At 42.5% G+C, this 14037-nt stretch overlaps 2 protein-coding genes across 2 annotated transcripts in view; both read right to left on the reverse strand.

Moving 5' to 3' along the window:
* Positions 1-3844, reverse strand: part of LOC117140247 (connectin) — a 49950-nt gene extending 46106 nt beyond the window's left edge. Inside the window, exon 1 of the mRNA XM_033303049.1 lies at positions 3759-3844. The gene's annotated coding sequence lies outside the window, so the exon portion shown is untranslated. The remainder of the gene's footprint in view (positions 1-3758) is intronic.
* A 6631-nt stretch (positions 3845-10475) lies between these two features.
* On the reverse strand, positions 10476-13555 carry LOC117140246. The gene has a single exon (XM_033303048.1). It carries the CDS (start codon positions 13515-13517, stop codon positions 10566-10568), a length of 2952 nt encoding a protein of 983 aa, XP_033158939.1. The 5' UTR covers positions 13518-13555; the 3' UTR covers positions 10476-10565.
* Positions 13556-14037: the final 482 nt, after the last annotated feature.

Below are 14037 nucleotides of genomic sequence, written 5' to 3' on the forward strand. Positions count from 1 at the left end.
GGCGCTCGTGTTGCTTAAAGCTCAAATTAATTAAGCGGGGCTTATCAAAAAGCAAATGGGTGGCAGCTCCTGATACACACTCACGACATTTTCGCTCGTGCAACAGATTATTTATGCTTTCAGTGGATGCACGACACGGTCGTCATCGTTGCCATGGTATAATATTAAATTACGCGAAGTAAATAAAAGCCAGCACTCGAACACAAGTACACAGATGCACACACACAGGGACCTAGAGTCAACCGCACACCGAAAGCCACATGGCTCCTACATGGCATCCGGGAATCCTGAGATGCCGACATAGGCACAGGATACGGTTTCAGGTCTGCATAAATGGTAACTGGAGGCCCTCGTTCCATAAATGAATAATAATTCCAAGTATGTAGTAAGCTCTACTTTCTTCCTTAAGACAGTATTCTTAAAGCCAATCAAAGGTATATGAAACAATATTGAATAAAAATAAAAATATGTAAGTACAAAATACTTCAAATGTATTCATTTTTTCTCAATAAAGTATGTTTTATTTAAGCCTAAAACGCACATTGGAAACTGCTCTAAAAATTTATAAATCAGGCTTTAAGTTAATGATATACCCCGTTGTGAGCACTTCTGCTCGACTTGCCTGGTTTCCAGTGGGTTTTAATTTGGTGCCCGCTTTGTCATAAATAATGCAAGGCAAACGCTGCAACAGCCACCGCTCCACCCCCCAATGGCCCAGCAATTCAATCCCCATCCCATTCCGGGACCCATTCCACAACCCTTTTTTCGCAGTGCCACCAATCCTGCTGCTGTTGCCATCCTTGTCGTTTGCCCGCGGGCATTACTCAATATGCAGTTAGCTGTGCTCAAACGTGCTGCAATTACGGCTCCAACCTGAGCCTCCCCCTCCACAACTGGCGGCCCACTGTGCCACGCCCCCTTTGGAAACGGCTTTTTGCAGTGAGCAACGTCATTTGTACTTAATGACTTTTCAACGTCGTGTGCGTGCAACGTCATTTTCTTGAGGCTTTTTTGGCTGCTGCCGCTTGGCTCGTTTGTTGTTCACTCATTTGCTTATTGCACGGAAGGGCGTAAGGGGATTCCCCATAAATAAAACACGCACGCAGCCCACGGGTCGTATACGTGATGCGTGCCAAGCACCTGTTGCAGCCGCACTTTTGCATCTCGTTTAATTGCAAAACAAGTCCGGACCGAATATTTGTCCAAAAATACATTTTTGAAGCATAAGCTTTACTACTCAGACCGCTGCAAAACATCAAAGTAAATCCTAAAAGGAAAATGGGCCAAGACATCAAATAAATCGCTGCTTATGCAGTGCAGCCTGCTCATCGGGAAATGTTTAATAAAACACATCTGCCTCTTGAGTGGCAAAATTATTATATATGAGCCACGATGGGATTTTCCGGGTTCGAAAATGATTTAAAATATTTCTTTTGACAGCTCACCCAAAGTTTTGACCCACACAGCTTTAATAGAGGCGTGGGCTTGAAGGCCCATTAATAACGATACAAAAAGAACAGGGCAGGATAAAAATGAAATTCAATAAGCGTGATTTGGATAGCCAAACGAACTGAACTGAGCCAAACGGCAGAAGAACCGCATCGAATGGTGGGTAAGGAATCATCCGAGCAACTGGTCAAAGCATTCAACCAACCCTCTGTGATTTGGCGAGCGAAACTATGAGGTGGGAGGCGGGAAAAATATTTAAGGCGTTGGCCCGGGGATGCCAATAAATCAAAGGGCCCGAAAAAAGGTTGCCCCCGAACAATGCGCGGCATCTGTAGAATTCTCCCTTGGACCAAAGCACACGCACACAAACAAACACACAAACGCCCACCATAAAGGATACCCATCAATGAGTGTTTTGTGTGTGTTGTGTGTTGTGCGTTGTTTGTTGTTCGTTATTTGTTGTCCCATAGTGTTGTTGTTAGGCACACTTTGTCGGGTGGCCGGGGTCTAACTTTTGAGCAATTAAGTTCTCAACTTCTTGAATTCATCAGGAATTCGGAACTTTAAGTCGATATATGAAGGGCTCCTTGGAAGTTCGATAAATACTCCTTTGGCTAGCAACTTGCTTGGAATTTAATCTATTGGGGAAACTAAAACAGCAGGCGTTATTTGAGTTATATTCCCATTAGTCCAGTATTTATTATACGCATTAAATTAGTGCACATTTGGTTTACTTCAAGAGATCTCCAGAATATAAAAATAATATCAAAATGCTTAACAATCTACAAAGCAATCAAATAGTTGCTTAAAGTGAGAGAACTCAACTTTAGCAACTTGTATTTTGAAGAGATTTTTGTTAGTCTGTGAAAAACATGTCCATAATTGGTTTTACACACTCTTACTTATGTTGCATTTCTCTGCCACGTGCATTGCAAAAGGAGTAAACAAACTTTTCCACCCAGTTTAATAAAATTAATGGCCTTACTACTTTCGTCCAGAAAAGTGTCGGAATTTTGCACACCTCCACCGCTGACCGATGCAACTGGGTGGTTCGGAGCTTTGGATGTGGATCTGGCAATAGAGATGAATCCTTGCAGGACGGCCAGGTTGGGGAAAGGATCGCAGGACGAAGTCAGAGGCGCGTGCTGAGAGCACAAAGCTGCTAAGCGGCTTAAAGTTGTAGAAAGTTTTTCTAAACGCATTCGCGTCACCAAAGGCGCCGCCAAAGTTATGAGTGCCTGTGGATGGAGCTACCCAGGCACACTAAGAAAACAATAATAACCTCGCTTGCCAACTCTGTATTTTCAAAATAAATTAGTGATGATGGAATAATGAATATTTGATATAATCAAAGGCTAAGGTTATCTCAAATTTCAATGGTTCTTTTCATTCTTTTAAACCATAATCGGATGGAGGTAGAAAACAAATCCTACAAGAAACTGGGTCTACTTCTTTTCTGCAAGTGCAGCCGCCGAAAGGCGGACAAAGGCTGGCATTGCCACGTAAGGAGTGGGTGCAGCTTATCCGGCCTCCATTGGAGGCGCCACAAAGAGTCGTAACGGGCTTCAACAAGTGCAGGGGCCCATTTCCCTTGTGCTGAAAGGATACTCGATGTCTGCGTCGCCATGGCAAATGAAGTGAAGCGCGGCAAGTAAAAGGATTAAGGACGCTTAATATCATTGATGAGGATCGCCTCGTTTCGCCACGGCCCACATCCTCGCATTGCCACCATTTTTATGCCACTCAAAGGAAGCGCTGAGCCCAGATTTGTGTTGTGTCTGTAGTTTTGGCCTGGGAACAGCTGCAGCGGTTCCATAAAAACCGAAAGGCGAACTGGGCGGAGAACCCACCCCAAGGTCAGCAGCTACCCAATTAGGAATGCAGCCGAAGCGAAGATGAATAAGAAAAAAAAACAACTTCACTTTCGGCAACTTTATGCAAATAGCCCAGCAAGTTGCGATTCGTAGAATCCGGGAAACATACGGATACGGAACTGTAATGAATATTTACGAGTCCACAATTCGGCCAGTGCCAAGTGCAAAGCACGTGCGAAATCTCGTAAAATTTCCCACACACACTCCTCAAATTTACGCTCGAAATAATACGGCAAAATTTTCATTTAATTATGAACTGTTGAAGTCCTTGAAGTGCCGGGGATGGAAAAAGTCTGCCGCCAATAATGTGCCCTCCCTGCCACCGCCCCAGTAATTAAAACCGAAAGCGAAAGGTGAGTGTGCAGTATCTGGCCAGTCGATGAACAATTGCAGCTCGGGGGTAATCAAAAATGTATCTTTCAGCTTGGGACTTACCCGAAAGCCTCCGGCAAAACGACAACAAACCGGCTGGGAAATGCGGAGAGTGCGGAGAACGGAACAATCGCTGGGGACTCGTTAGAAAGGAGCTGCAATGAAAAGTGTGGAAAAGCATTTACTTAAATTAGATTGCCGGCTTCAAGAGGAGTGCAGTGTAGGGTTGGACACTATGGTGCTTAAGCTGGTTACTTTCTGGGGTTAATTTCCAAGGCACACAACTATTTGCGCCCTTGATCCTATGATTAAAATGTTGCAGAAGTTCTTATGAAGTCTGTTTATTATATTTCCTTGTTGAAAATCGCATATTAATATTCAATTCTTCTATGATATTGCCAGAAATAAATAAATTAAAGATATTTACAATTTTAGAAACATTTGTTGGCCCAAAGAAATCCTTTAAAATTGCTGTAATCATTTGTTGAGAGCAGTTTCCAAGAAAATATGTTTAAGTTTATGATTTTCCAAAAAGCGCATTTGGACTTGCCCATAATTGGATAAAATAGTTGCTGCCGCGGAAAATCGTTGAATCATCATCGTCGTTTCGGCCAGCAGATGCACCAAACTGTTGGCCCACTCCAACTGGGCTTGAATGGGTGGAGTTCGTTGGAGCTTGTCTGTTGCGAAATGATTTCCCATTGCTTTAAGTTGAAATCCCCAGCAAAAGCTGCTCATATTTACAAAATGTCTAATGAAAATATTTTTCTGCTGCCCTACGCCATCCGAGTAAGCTTGTTTGAAAGGACTGTGCAAAAAAAATCAAATTAGTTGCATGAATGGTGTGCTGGACGGATTAAGGGGGCGTGGCAGGAGCAGCAGGAGCTGCAGGTCCTGCAGGCCCCGAGTCCATGTGGATATATACGGACTTTTGTGATTCATGTTTGTGTGCTAATTGCCACAGCATGGGGTTGGGCAAAGTCGAGAGCTTATCAGAAATTCTTATCGCATTACTTACTTATGCCGTTTACTTGGCTATTTGTCATAATTATCCAGCAACTAGGAAGATTCATTTGCCAAATGTTCTCCGTATATATCTATATATCTCCATTCTAGCCTCCACTGGGAGCATTGAAAATTGATGTCCTTCAGTATGCATCAGGTTCCCTTTAGGACCAACCCAGCCCCAACCACCCAACCCAACCAGTCACATGTGCGCTCCATCTCGAATCTCAACTTTGAACTCCGTCGCAAGCTTTTGAATGCTGCATGAGCCGAACAAAAAATCAGATAGCGCATTTAAAATGGGGAAAATCAGGAGGGTTAGGGATCCCGAGGAGCACAAAGCGCACGGCTGAGTAGATGAGCATAGAGAAACAACAAGATACTAAAGACGGGTGCAGCAGCAGGAAAAACAGACCAGAGGGCGACACACACACACACACGTACAAGACTAGAGAAAAGGAAAATAAAAATCAAAGAAAATTGCAGGCAGCGAAAAAAATCAAGTTTTTCCGAGGGTGGGGGCCGCCGAGTTCGGGGAAAAACCATATCAAGTAACTGAGCCGCGCCAAGCGGCTGCATAGTGAAAATGCAACTGTGCGGAAAACTGTGCGAACATTTTCATTTTCAATGCAGCTCTTGGCACACAAAACACACAGCTAGACAACATTAACAGTAGTAGTAGTAACAACAACTAGCAAATAGACAACTTTAAGTACACGCATGGATACATACTCTCGGAAAAACTCGGCAAAGAAATCGCAGAAAATCGCTTAGAACGCAGGGCCCGAAAAAAGAAATGTTAGCAATAGCAGCCAAATACGAGAAGGAAATACACAAAAGCATATGGCCATGTGGGTAGGAAAAGGGGGACGGAAACGGGGCACTGGGCCACGGAAAATGGGGGTCAGGGGGCGGTGTCGCCTCTGACTTTTCTTTCAATTTGCAACATTTTCTGTGGCACGTTCCAAAAATAACTTCCGCCAGCCTCGTCGTCGCTGCAACCTGCAACCTGATTTGGTTCCGCCTTCGCCAAATTGCAGGAAACATTTCTATTTAAAGTCTGCGCCCGATTCGAGTCCCCATTCCCCAAAAGGAGTGGTTTTGGATCCGCTAATGGCATCCAATAACCGCAAATGTGCCACCACACAGGGAAAAATATCTAAAACGTCTTGGAAATTATATTTTTATGGATCTTTAATCCTTTTTAAGAGTCAGCTTGCAGTTTCAGATCAATATATTTAACGTAATGTTAAGTTTATGGATCATTTTTGTTTGTCGGTTATGTTGATACATTTTCTCCAAAAAGTTGCCAAATTTTTGCTTTTTTTCCTGTGCAGTCAGCCTAAATCATATCTCGGCGGATCCGGAATCAGATTTGTTGTATCTATTTGTTTATAATTTACGAAAAATGCAATTAGTGGGCTGTCGAAAACAGGCAACATTTGAAGCCTGACTGAAGGGAGCCCGTGTTTCAATTTCCCCCCCTGTTCCATAAACTTGCGGACCACATTAATAAAATAAACTTTCTTCGACTGGGCTGCCAATCAGTTGTTTTCGAAAGCCCACAATGAAGCCCATATAAAACTTGTGAAACAATGGCCGGTGAAAGCGGTACAGTGAAGCCAGCGCAAAATCAACTCTTTCTGCTGGGTAGTATACAATGACAGAGCTTAGCTACCAAGTGCCATTTATATCTACCCATAAGCACACTTTGTAAGCGGTTTTTTAACCACTGTACTTGGTAGGGGGCCATTAGCAAACTTTTCCGAAAAAAATGAGTTAGCAGAGGGCTGTGAAGTTTTGGCAAGGGGATCCTGAAAGTCTGCTTCTATGTTAAATGAATTGTTGTCTTAACTACGAGAGAAGACCCCCTTCGCAGACCATCCGACAGGTGGAGAGGTCTGTGTCTATGAAAATTGCGGGCGCGGTGCAGCATCCCAAAAAAGTTTCACGAAATTCAGTTAAAAATCGAAATAAAAAACTAAAAAAAAATTGTGGATTTACTAAGGAGTGAGATAAAAAAATAGAGACATTTTTAAGCTGACAGCACAATGCTCTTTTATAAATGGTTATAGATATAATTAAGAATATTTTAGAAATTAGAAATAATCTTAATCCAATATTAAAGTTATTATTAAATAATTAAAACTTTTTTTTTTTAATTTCACTTCTGGCAGTTAAGCTCTTGTAAGTAATCAGCTAAAGTTTTATGATCGCCATTAAAATAAATAGCATCCGAATGACCTTTTTGGAAATTTGAAGTCGGAATAGTGTCATTCAACACCTGCAGATTTTACCTCTCAGCTTCCTTCCTTGCAAACTCCGTCACATAATTACAGTGCCCCGCCGAGAAGAGTATGAAAAGTTTAAATAACTTTGGCAACTAAATTTAAGTTGCGATGTCGGTGGGCGGCTGGTAAACGGGGGTGTGGCATACTGCGAGGGTCGTGACAAAGTTGGGAGCAGATAAAAACTGCAGCAGACGCAAAACTAATTTGCGTGGTTATGTAAATTAGAGTCGGAGAGAGTTGCTGCGATAAACTTGTCGAGGGCGAGGAGCTAACCTAACAACAGCAGGAGTAGTCTGAAAAAATCGCAGCACAAATGCGTAAACAAGGTGGGGATAATGTGGGCGATGCTCCAGATGCAGATGCAGCTCAAACTAAACTAAAGCCCAAACTCACCTTGAAGTTCAGCATGGTCCGAACTCTCGGCAGAAGTTCAAACACAGCTGAGGCGGCCTCATTTACCGACTTGTGGGCGTGGCAGTGCTCTCAAGACCCTCTCCATATATCCTGGCAGCTATATACGCATATAGTATGGAGTATACCTGGATGTGGGCTTTGCAGCCGTAATCCCGTAACCACAAACAGATAACAGAATCGTTGGGCGAGGAGACAAAGGCGCCGCTCGCCTCAAACAACTAAATAATGTGCAGCAAGTTTAGTGCTTAACACACAAGGGCACTGGAAAAAATAATTAGTTTCTATTCTCTATTAGCAAACTATGCAAAAGTAAGTCTAATTTAAAGGATTAAGGTATTTAGACCTTGACAAATTACAATGCAAACTACACTACTATATCATTAACTTATTAAGTTCTTCTGCGATTTTTGCCTTTTCTAATGGTTGCTTAAATCTAATAAATTACAAATTTGGCTCTCTGCACTTGAGATAATTTTTCGTCGAGCAGTTGGCAAAGCTTAGGCATAATTTGGGTCTCAAACTGGCTGGGTGAGGAGTGAACACGCATCCGGCAGATACATCGTCGGTTGTCTTGGAAACCGCAGGGGGTGTATTCAGTGGTACCAGAGCTGCAGAGTAGTGGATACCGCTCTCCAAAGTCATATTAATAATTTTGTTGGGACTTGAACTACATGCATTGCCGACAGTCGGCTCACCAGCTCCGCCCACTGCACTTTTGGCATTCCATGGACCACAAGAACTTGCAGGATGCAGCTGGTGAATCGGTATGGGAGCTGTTACCATGGCCATTAAAGCTTAGTTACACTTATTTCCCCAATCAGGCCAGGTTTTGTTTACATTTCCCATGCAAACCTGAAAAAGACGACATCAAAATGCTCATGCTTCTAAAATCGAAATGTTTTGCACCTGTTGTCGTGACTTGATTCTATTCGAATTGCACTGGCCTGGCGAATTGTTGAAGTTCTGCTGGCCAATGTGTAAATGTTTGGCCTGAGATAGTTCTCTCAGAAAATTCCCATGTGGCCGGGCCACAAAGACTAATAATTCAGTAGATTTTCATGGGAAAATATCTGCAGTCTAAGGGATCATTTTCCTCGGGCCGCCACATCAATATTGACTGCGCTTCGCCCACACAATATTGTGGGATTCCCTATTCTGTAGGCTCTAATTAGTCGCCTCCGGTTCCGTCTCATCCTTAACATAGATGACATGTGATATTTTTAGTGGCGGCTTGTTTACAGGGTTGCAGCCGTTGAACCACGACCCTCATCTATTTTTAGCCGCCTGCAGTATACCATTCGATTTGTGTTAATGACATGCAAATCAACTTTGGTGGTCCTGCGACAAATACCCGCTCCAATAACGCCGGAAAATTCCCTCTTTGTTGATGTTTTTTGTGACAGTTGATTGTTTTATTGAAAAGTGGCACGGGGCAGAGGGGATTTTCACTTTTGTACCTTTCTGTTTTATTTTTTTTTTTGTTTCTGGGAGGGGTGCCAATAGCAAATAAGTAAATATTTACTATTTACTCTAGCAGGGCTGTGAGAAAATCATTAAATCAGAGTCGAACCGACTGGGACACCACTTTTCAATACCCAAATGCAAACACAAACACAAATAGCGAAATCAATATAGCGTGCGATCGGGCGGAAAAACTAACTCAAAGGGTAAATAATAAAAAATTTAATTAGAATTTCTGTTATTAAATAAAATGCCACCAAAGAGCGAAATGCCACCAAATTGAAAAATTTGAAATCGAGCCGAAACAGAGACTCTGTGAAATTGGAAACGAAATGAAATAAAGCTCTGCTAAGTTAGACCCGCACAAAAATCACGCAAACATTTCCGCTGCCAGAAATGGGAAATGTGAATGGAAAATGGAAAATGGGAAATGCGAAATGGCCAAATAAAAACAAATGGTAAAAATGTAAAAGGTATTTAAAATGTTTTTCAAATGCGGTTGCAGTGGTTTCAATGTGTGGCCGCCAAAGTAAATGAAAATATTTCACTGAAATGAAAAATGTTTGTGTGCGACTTCCAGAGGAGATTAAAAAACGAAATATAAGTGCCTGATGCTCTGCATTATTCATTAAATATGCTAAATAGCACAAGTCAGTGACGGAAATCCCCTTCAAGTGCCGCTGCACTCGAACGACAAATTTATGGTGCGTTATTCGTCTGACCAAACGAGATAATGAGAAAAAATAAATGCCAGACCATAAAACGTCTAGTTCCGCACATAAACCTGTCCCTCTATGGCACAGATTTTACGACATCTCCGGAGTCTGCCGTCAGGTGGGGCATAAACCAACGAGATCACCGCCCACGCAATAAAAAACATAAAAAAAGTGACAGGACTGGAGTTGGAAACTGTACACAAATTACCAATTTTTAATTTGAAAATGCGGCGCAAACTTTAATTAGCCATTCCCCTTGTCCAGCGCCAACTTTATGGCACTTGGCGCCGCTGCATATCAAGACTTCAGCATTTTAGTATTTATTGGCCAGCAAGGCGTCGCTGCAATTTATGGGCCAGAGTGTGAACGTGTGTCCACCGGCTGCACCGCACCACTGCACCACCATACAGACTCACCACCACCCACCGCCCATCGACACTGTCCCACCGCCGAGGCCGCAAAATCCACAGAATAATTTCGGTTGCTGGCTGTGATTTGGCTTTGGATTTGGCATGGCCACACATAGCCTGCTCTAATTTTTCACGATTATTTTTTTCGCTTTTTTTTCTTTTTTGGGTGGAAAAGGATCCTATAGGATGGTATAGCATGTGTGTGCAGTGCGTGTGGAGCTTGTGGCTTTCGCCACGCGCTAGAAATAAATTTTGCCCGGCACCCAAACGATTTAATTTGCGGTTTCTGTCACAGGCGACGCACACTCGATTTTCCATTGAAAATTGATAAAACTTATTTGCGGACGGGCTGCCAGTTTAAAAAATAGGCAGCAAACAAACGATTAAGCAAGCACTCCCAGATAAGTGCTGTCAAAACTTGAACTAAATCTACAGGCTTTTGCTTAATATTTCACTAATAAATAATAATATTTTACAGCGCTTTATTTAAAATTAAAAAATTTAGGAAAAATACAAGTACTTAGTTTTCATTCAATAAAAACAACTGGACAAACTTGAAGTGAACGATAAATATTAAATATGACCGAGCAAACAGCCAATCGCCTTGCATTTCTTCACTGTTTCCACCAGGTAGTTCAAACGCAAAAATTTGTACTTCCGTTCAAATGTGCTAGTGGCCTTCTGGCTGCGATATTCATCTATTAGAGCTCTGGATGTTTCCCATCGAAGGCAAAACACTCTGCTCAGTGTAAGGATCTCGGCCAGGCTGCAAGCGAACTGCTCCTCCAGCAAATACTTTTGAATGTGCAACCCAAATAATTCCTGATTCCGTCTAAGTTGAGTCAACGAAGTGAATTCATCCAATTCAGAGTTATATGAATCAAGATCCTGCATTTTCCGAAAGAGCTTACACGGATGCGATAGCTGCTCCTCGAGGGCGGAGATGAGGGAAATCTGGATGGATCTCAGGGCTTTGAACAATCGCACATACTTGCAGTAATGGAAGGGCGGCAAATGAGTTATCCGATAGTGCAAGAAGTTTAGATTTAAAAGAAGACGGAAGCAGGAATTCATCATCTCTATTTGCTTCTGGCTGATAATACGGTTCAATAGGGAATCATTACTGACCCTGAGGAAGATAAATTCAGGATGAGCTTCCGTCAAGCGAACCTGAAACATATGACCCAGGGTGTGATCTTGGAATACCACGATGTGCTTCAATTTGTCAGTGGCCTCTACCAGTTGATTCCTTCTGAGAAACTCGAAGAACAACTCAAACTCACTTTGAAAGTGGTCATAGTTCCAGAGTAGAAACAATGATCTTAAGTTTCTTACTACTTTGTACCCTTGAAACTCCTGCAACAGGCCAGAGATATAGGAGTTAACCAATATAGTCCTTCGATTCAGTAACCTTTGAAGCTCCTGGCTAATGATTTCAGTAATGGGAGTGTAGTCAGCACAGGTGAGGAAATTCCTCAGCAACTCGTTAACCGAATGACCCGCTGGCTTTCTCGGATCTGGTCGAGTTTCCATGTGAAAGGAGTAAAACAAGCGACGTACTGCATCGTGATCAGAAGACTGCAGCTGCTGCAGGATGTCTGGAACATAGTGACTGGCCTCTATTGAGTGAATCTGATAAGGCGCCATTTCCCTTATGACCGCGTCTATTAATGAATTATGTAGAGGTATCCCTGTCTCTATGCCATGCAGAGTGTTGAAGTCACTTATAGTTCGGGAATCGTAGAGAATGGCAACGGCATCACTGGATTCAAGGACATGCCGCTGAATAATACGAAACAATTCACAGTTTTCAAGTTCCGTTTGCATCAATAATTTTCTTAAAACGTGCTCTGTTTGTTCATCGGTCACAATCTTTTCGAAAGGAAACTCTTTGTGGCAGTCTGCGAAGTCTCCCGTCGACCACCAGCTATCCAGAAACTTACAAAAGGCCCGCAAGGTGTGCAGAAGTAAGGATGCGCTCAAGGATCGCAGCAATTTGGGTTGAGTTTTCTGGGAACTCCTGGTAAAAAGGGTATCCAAAGTTCTAAGGCTTTTCATAGAATGTAGTGTTTGGTTTTTATTCTGGGAAAGCTCATACAGCAACTTGATCTTTTCTAAATGACCTCTTGATGTCTCTATAAAGTGCTGCAGGGTGGCAGTTTCAAGACCCCTTGTTAAACGCCTCTCGAAATGAACCAGGAACTCGATTACAGGTCGAAGAAGTTGTCGCAGTGCTACACTGAAACAAGTAAGGGTCTTCAAGCGATCGCACCTCATTCCCTTCACCGCATACGTTTCAATCAATTCCCTTAGATGGCGCATTTGTTTCAGAGAGCTTATAATCTCGCCCAGGTGAGGACCTTCTTTTAATTGTTTAAGCGCACAGGTGAGAGGCGCATCAGCCCTAAATTTCCAATTGTCATTCAATATTTTGAAGCTTCTACAATTTGCGGATGCAAAGAAAAGTACAATTAGTTCGCTTAAAAGCTGGTGCTCCTCACTTATCTTTCGTATCGAGGCTTGTCTTTCACAAAGCTGAAATATCAAAATATCTGCATATCCTTGGCTGAAATTGCTAGCTAAAATTTGGGGCTGATTGTACACACTAATATCCACCTGCCACCAGTTCGTCTGAATCCGGTATAGCATGTCATTTCCGTTTTTAAAAAAGTCTACTAATGCGGGTTTCTTTGCGGAGGGCTTGTTCTGAATAACATTCAGTTCCAGCTCCATCTTGGCCCCTTTAATATTAAAATTTTCTTTTACTGCCACTTTGCCTAGTGCCATAGAGCAGTTGTAGTCCGAGGTGTCCAGTGGCTTAGATGGTTCCATTGGTATCTGTGGCTTAGATGGTTCCATTGGTATCTGTGGTCGTAAAGTTTCCGAGCAACTATGTTTCGAGGAAGTTAGATCTCTTATTTCATCACAGAGGCGCTGGATCTGTTCTGGAGTAAGTTTTTTTCTGGGACTCTTTGGCTTTTGCCTTTGCTTGTGGGTAACCCGAACTGATTCAGAATAAGCTATAGATTTAGTATTATTTGTAACTTTGGGATCGACCTGCGAACTTTCGGTGGTCATTTTTAGAGCCTCCAGGATGTTCCTTCGCTTCTGCTCCATTTCCGGTAAGTTGCGACGGATTGAAACAAAGGCCTTGTAGTTCACAGAGAGCACGAAGTCTAGAAGTCGCCAGTGGATGTTCTGCTGCTTGTGGTTTATACAGATTGGATGATTCAGTACCACATTGGCCAGCTGATTAAATGTATTCCCGAACTCAGATAGATTTTCGATGCAAAAGCGCAGCAGAAAGTGGTTCAAAGTATCCCACACCTCATCCGGATCGCAGTCCACAACATTAGGATCCGCTATGTGGCACCTGGCATAAGTTAGGCATTTATGGAAGATGGCTGGGTCCACCAAAACTTGGCCATTGCCATTTTTTTTGTCATCGATGGGAGTCCCTAGCAGCACACATACCAAATGCGGCAAATTGCGGTCTATGACTTTTTGTCTCTCGTCCTCTTGCATTATTATTGAAAATAATTTTGTGAAAAAATATATTTTTGTTTTATGTACAAGCGACAGCTGAGAAATGTCAGTGACACAGAAAAAAAAACAATTGCATACACAGCTAAGTGTAAAAAGGCACAATATTGCAGTTGTAGTCTTAAGAACACCTTAAACTAAAAAATATTTTCTTGCCTTATTAAAATCCTTTGGATTGCTGTTTTCTGCACTGCTTCGGTATTGATTTCCACATAACGATATTACAAATTTGCAATGGATTTATTTGAGTGCAATAGTATCCTGCTTCAAAGGAGTTAGGAAAAATAGGGTTGCAAGCGGCTTACGTTGTTTTCCAATGGTCAAGAGCAGACCGGCTTACAAAATGCTTAAAGAGAATTCGAACATGTAAATTCCCGTGGCATTCACCAAGGAACTAGAACAGCAACTGGAGGACCTAAGTGACCCAGTTGGACTACGACTTTGCATCCCAACTCCCCACACACTACATGCGAATTTTGCTTTATTCTATTGTCCGACAAGA

This window comes from Drosophila mauritiana, chromosome 3L (genome assembly GCF_004382145.1).
Source record: "Drosophila mauritiana strain mau12 chromosome 3L, ASM438214v1, whole genome shotgun sequence".
NCBI classification, from domain to species: domain Eukaryota; kingdom Metazoa; phylum Arthropoda; class Insecta; order Diptera; family Drosophilidae; genus Drosophila; species Drosophila mauritiana.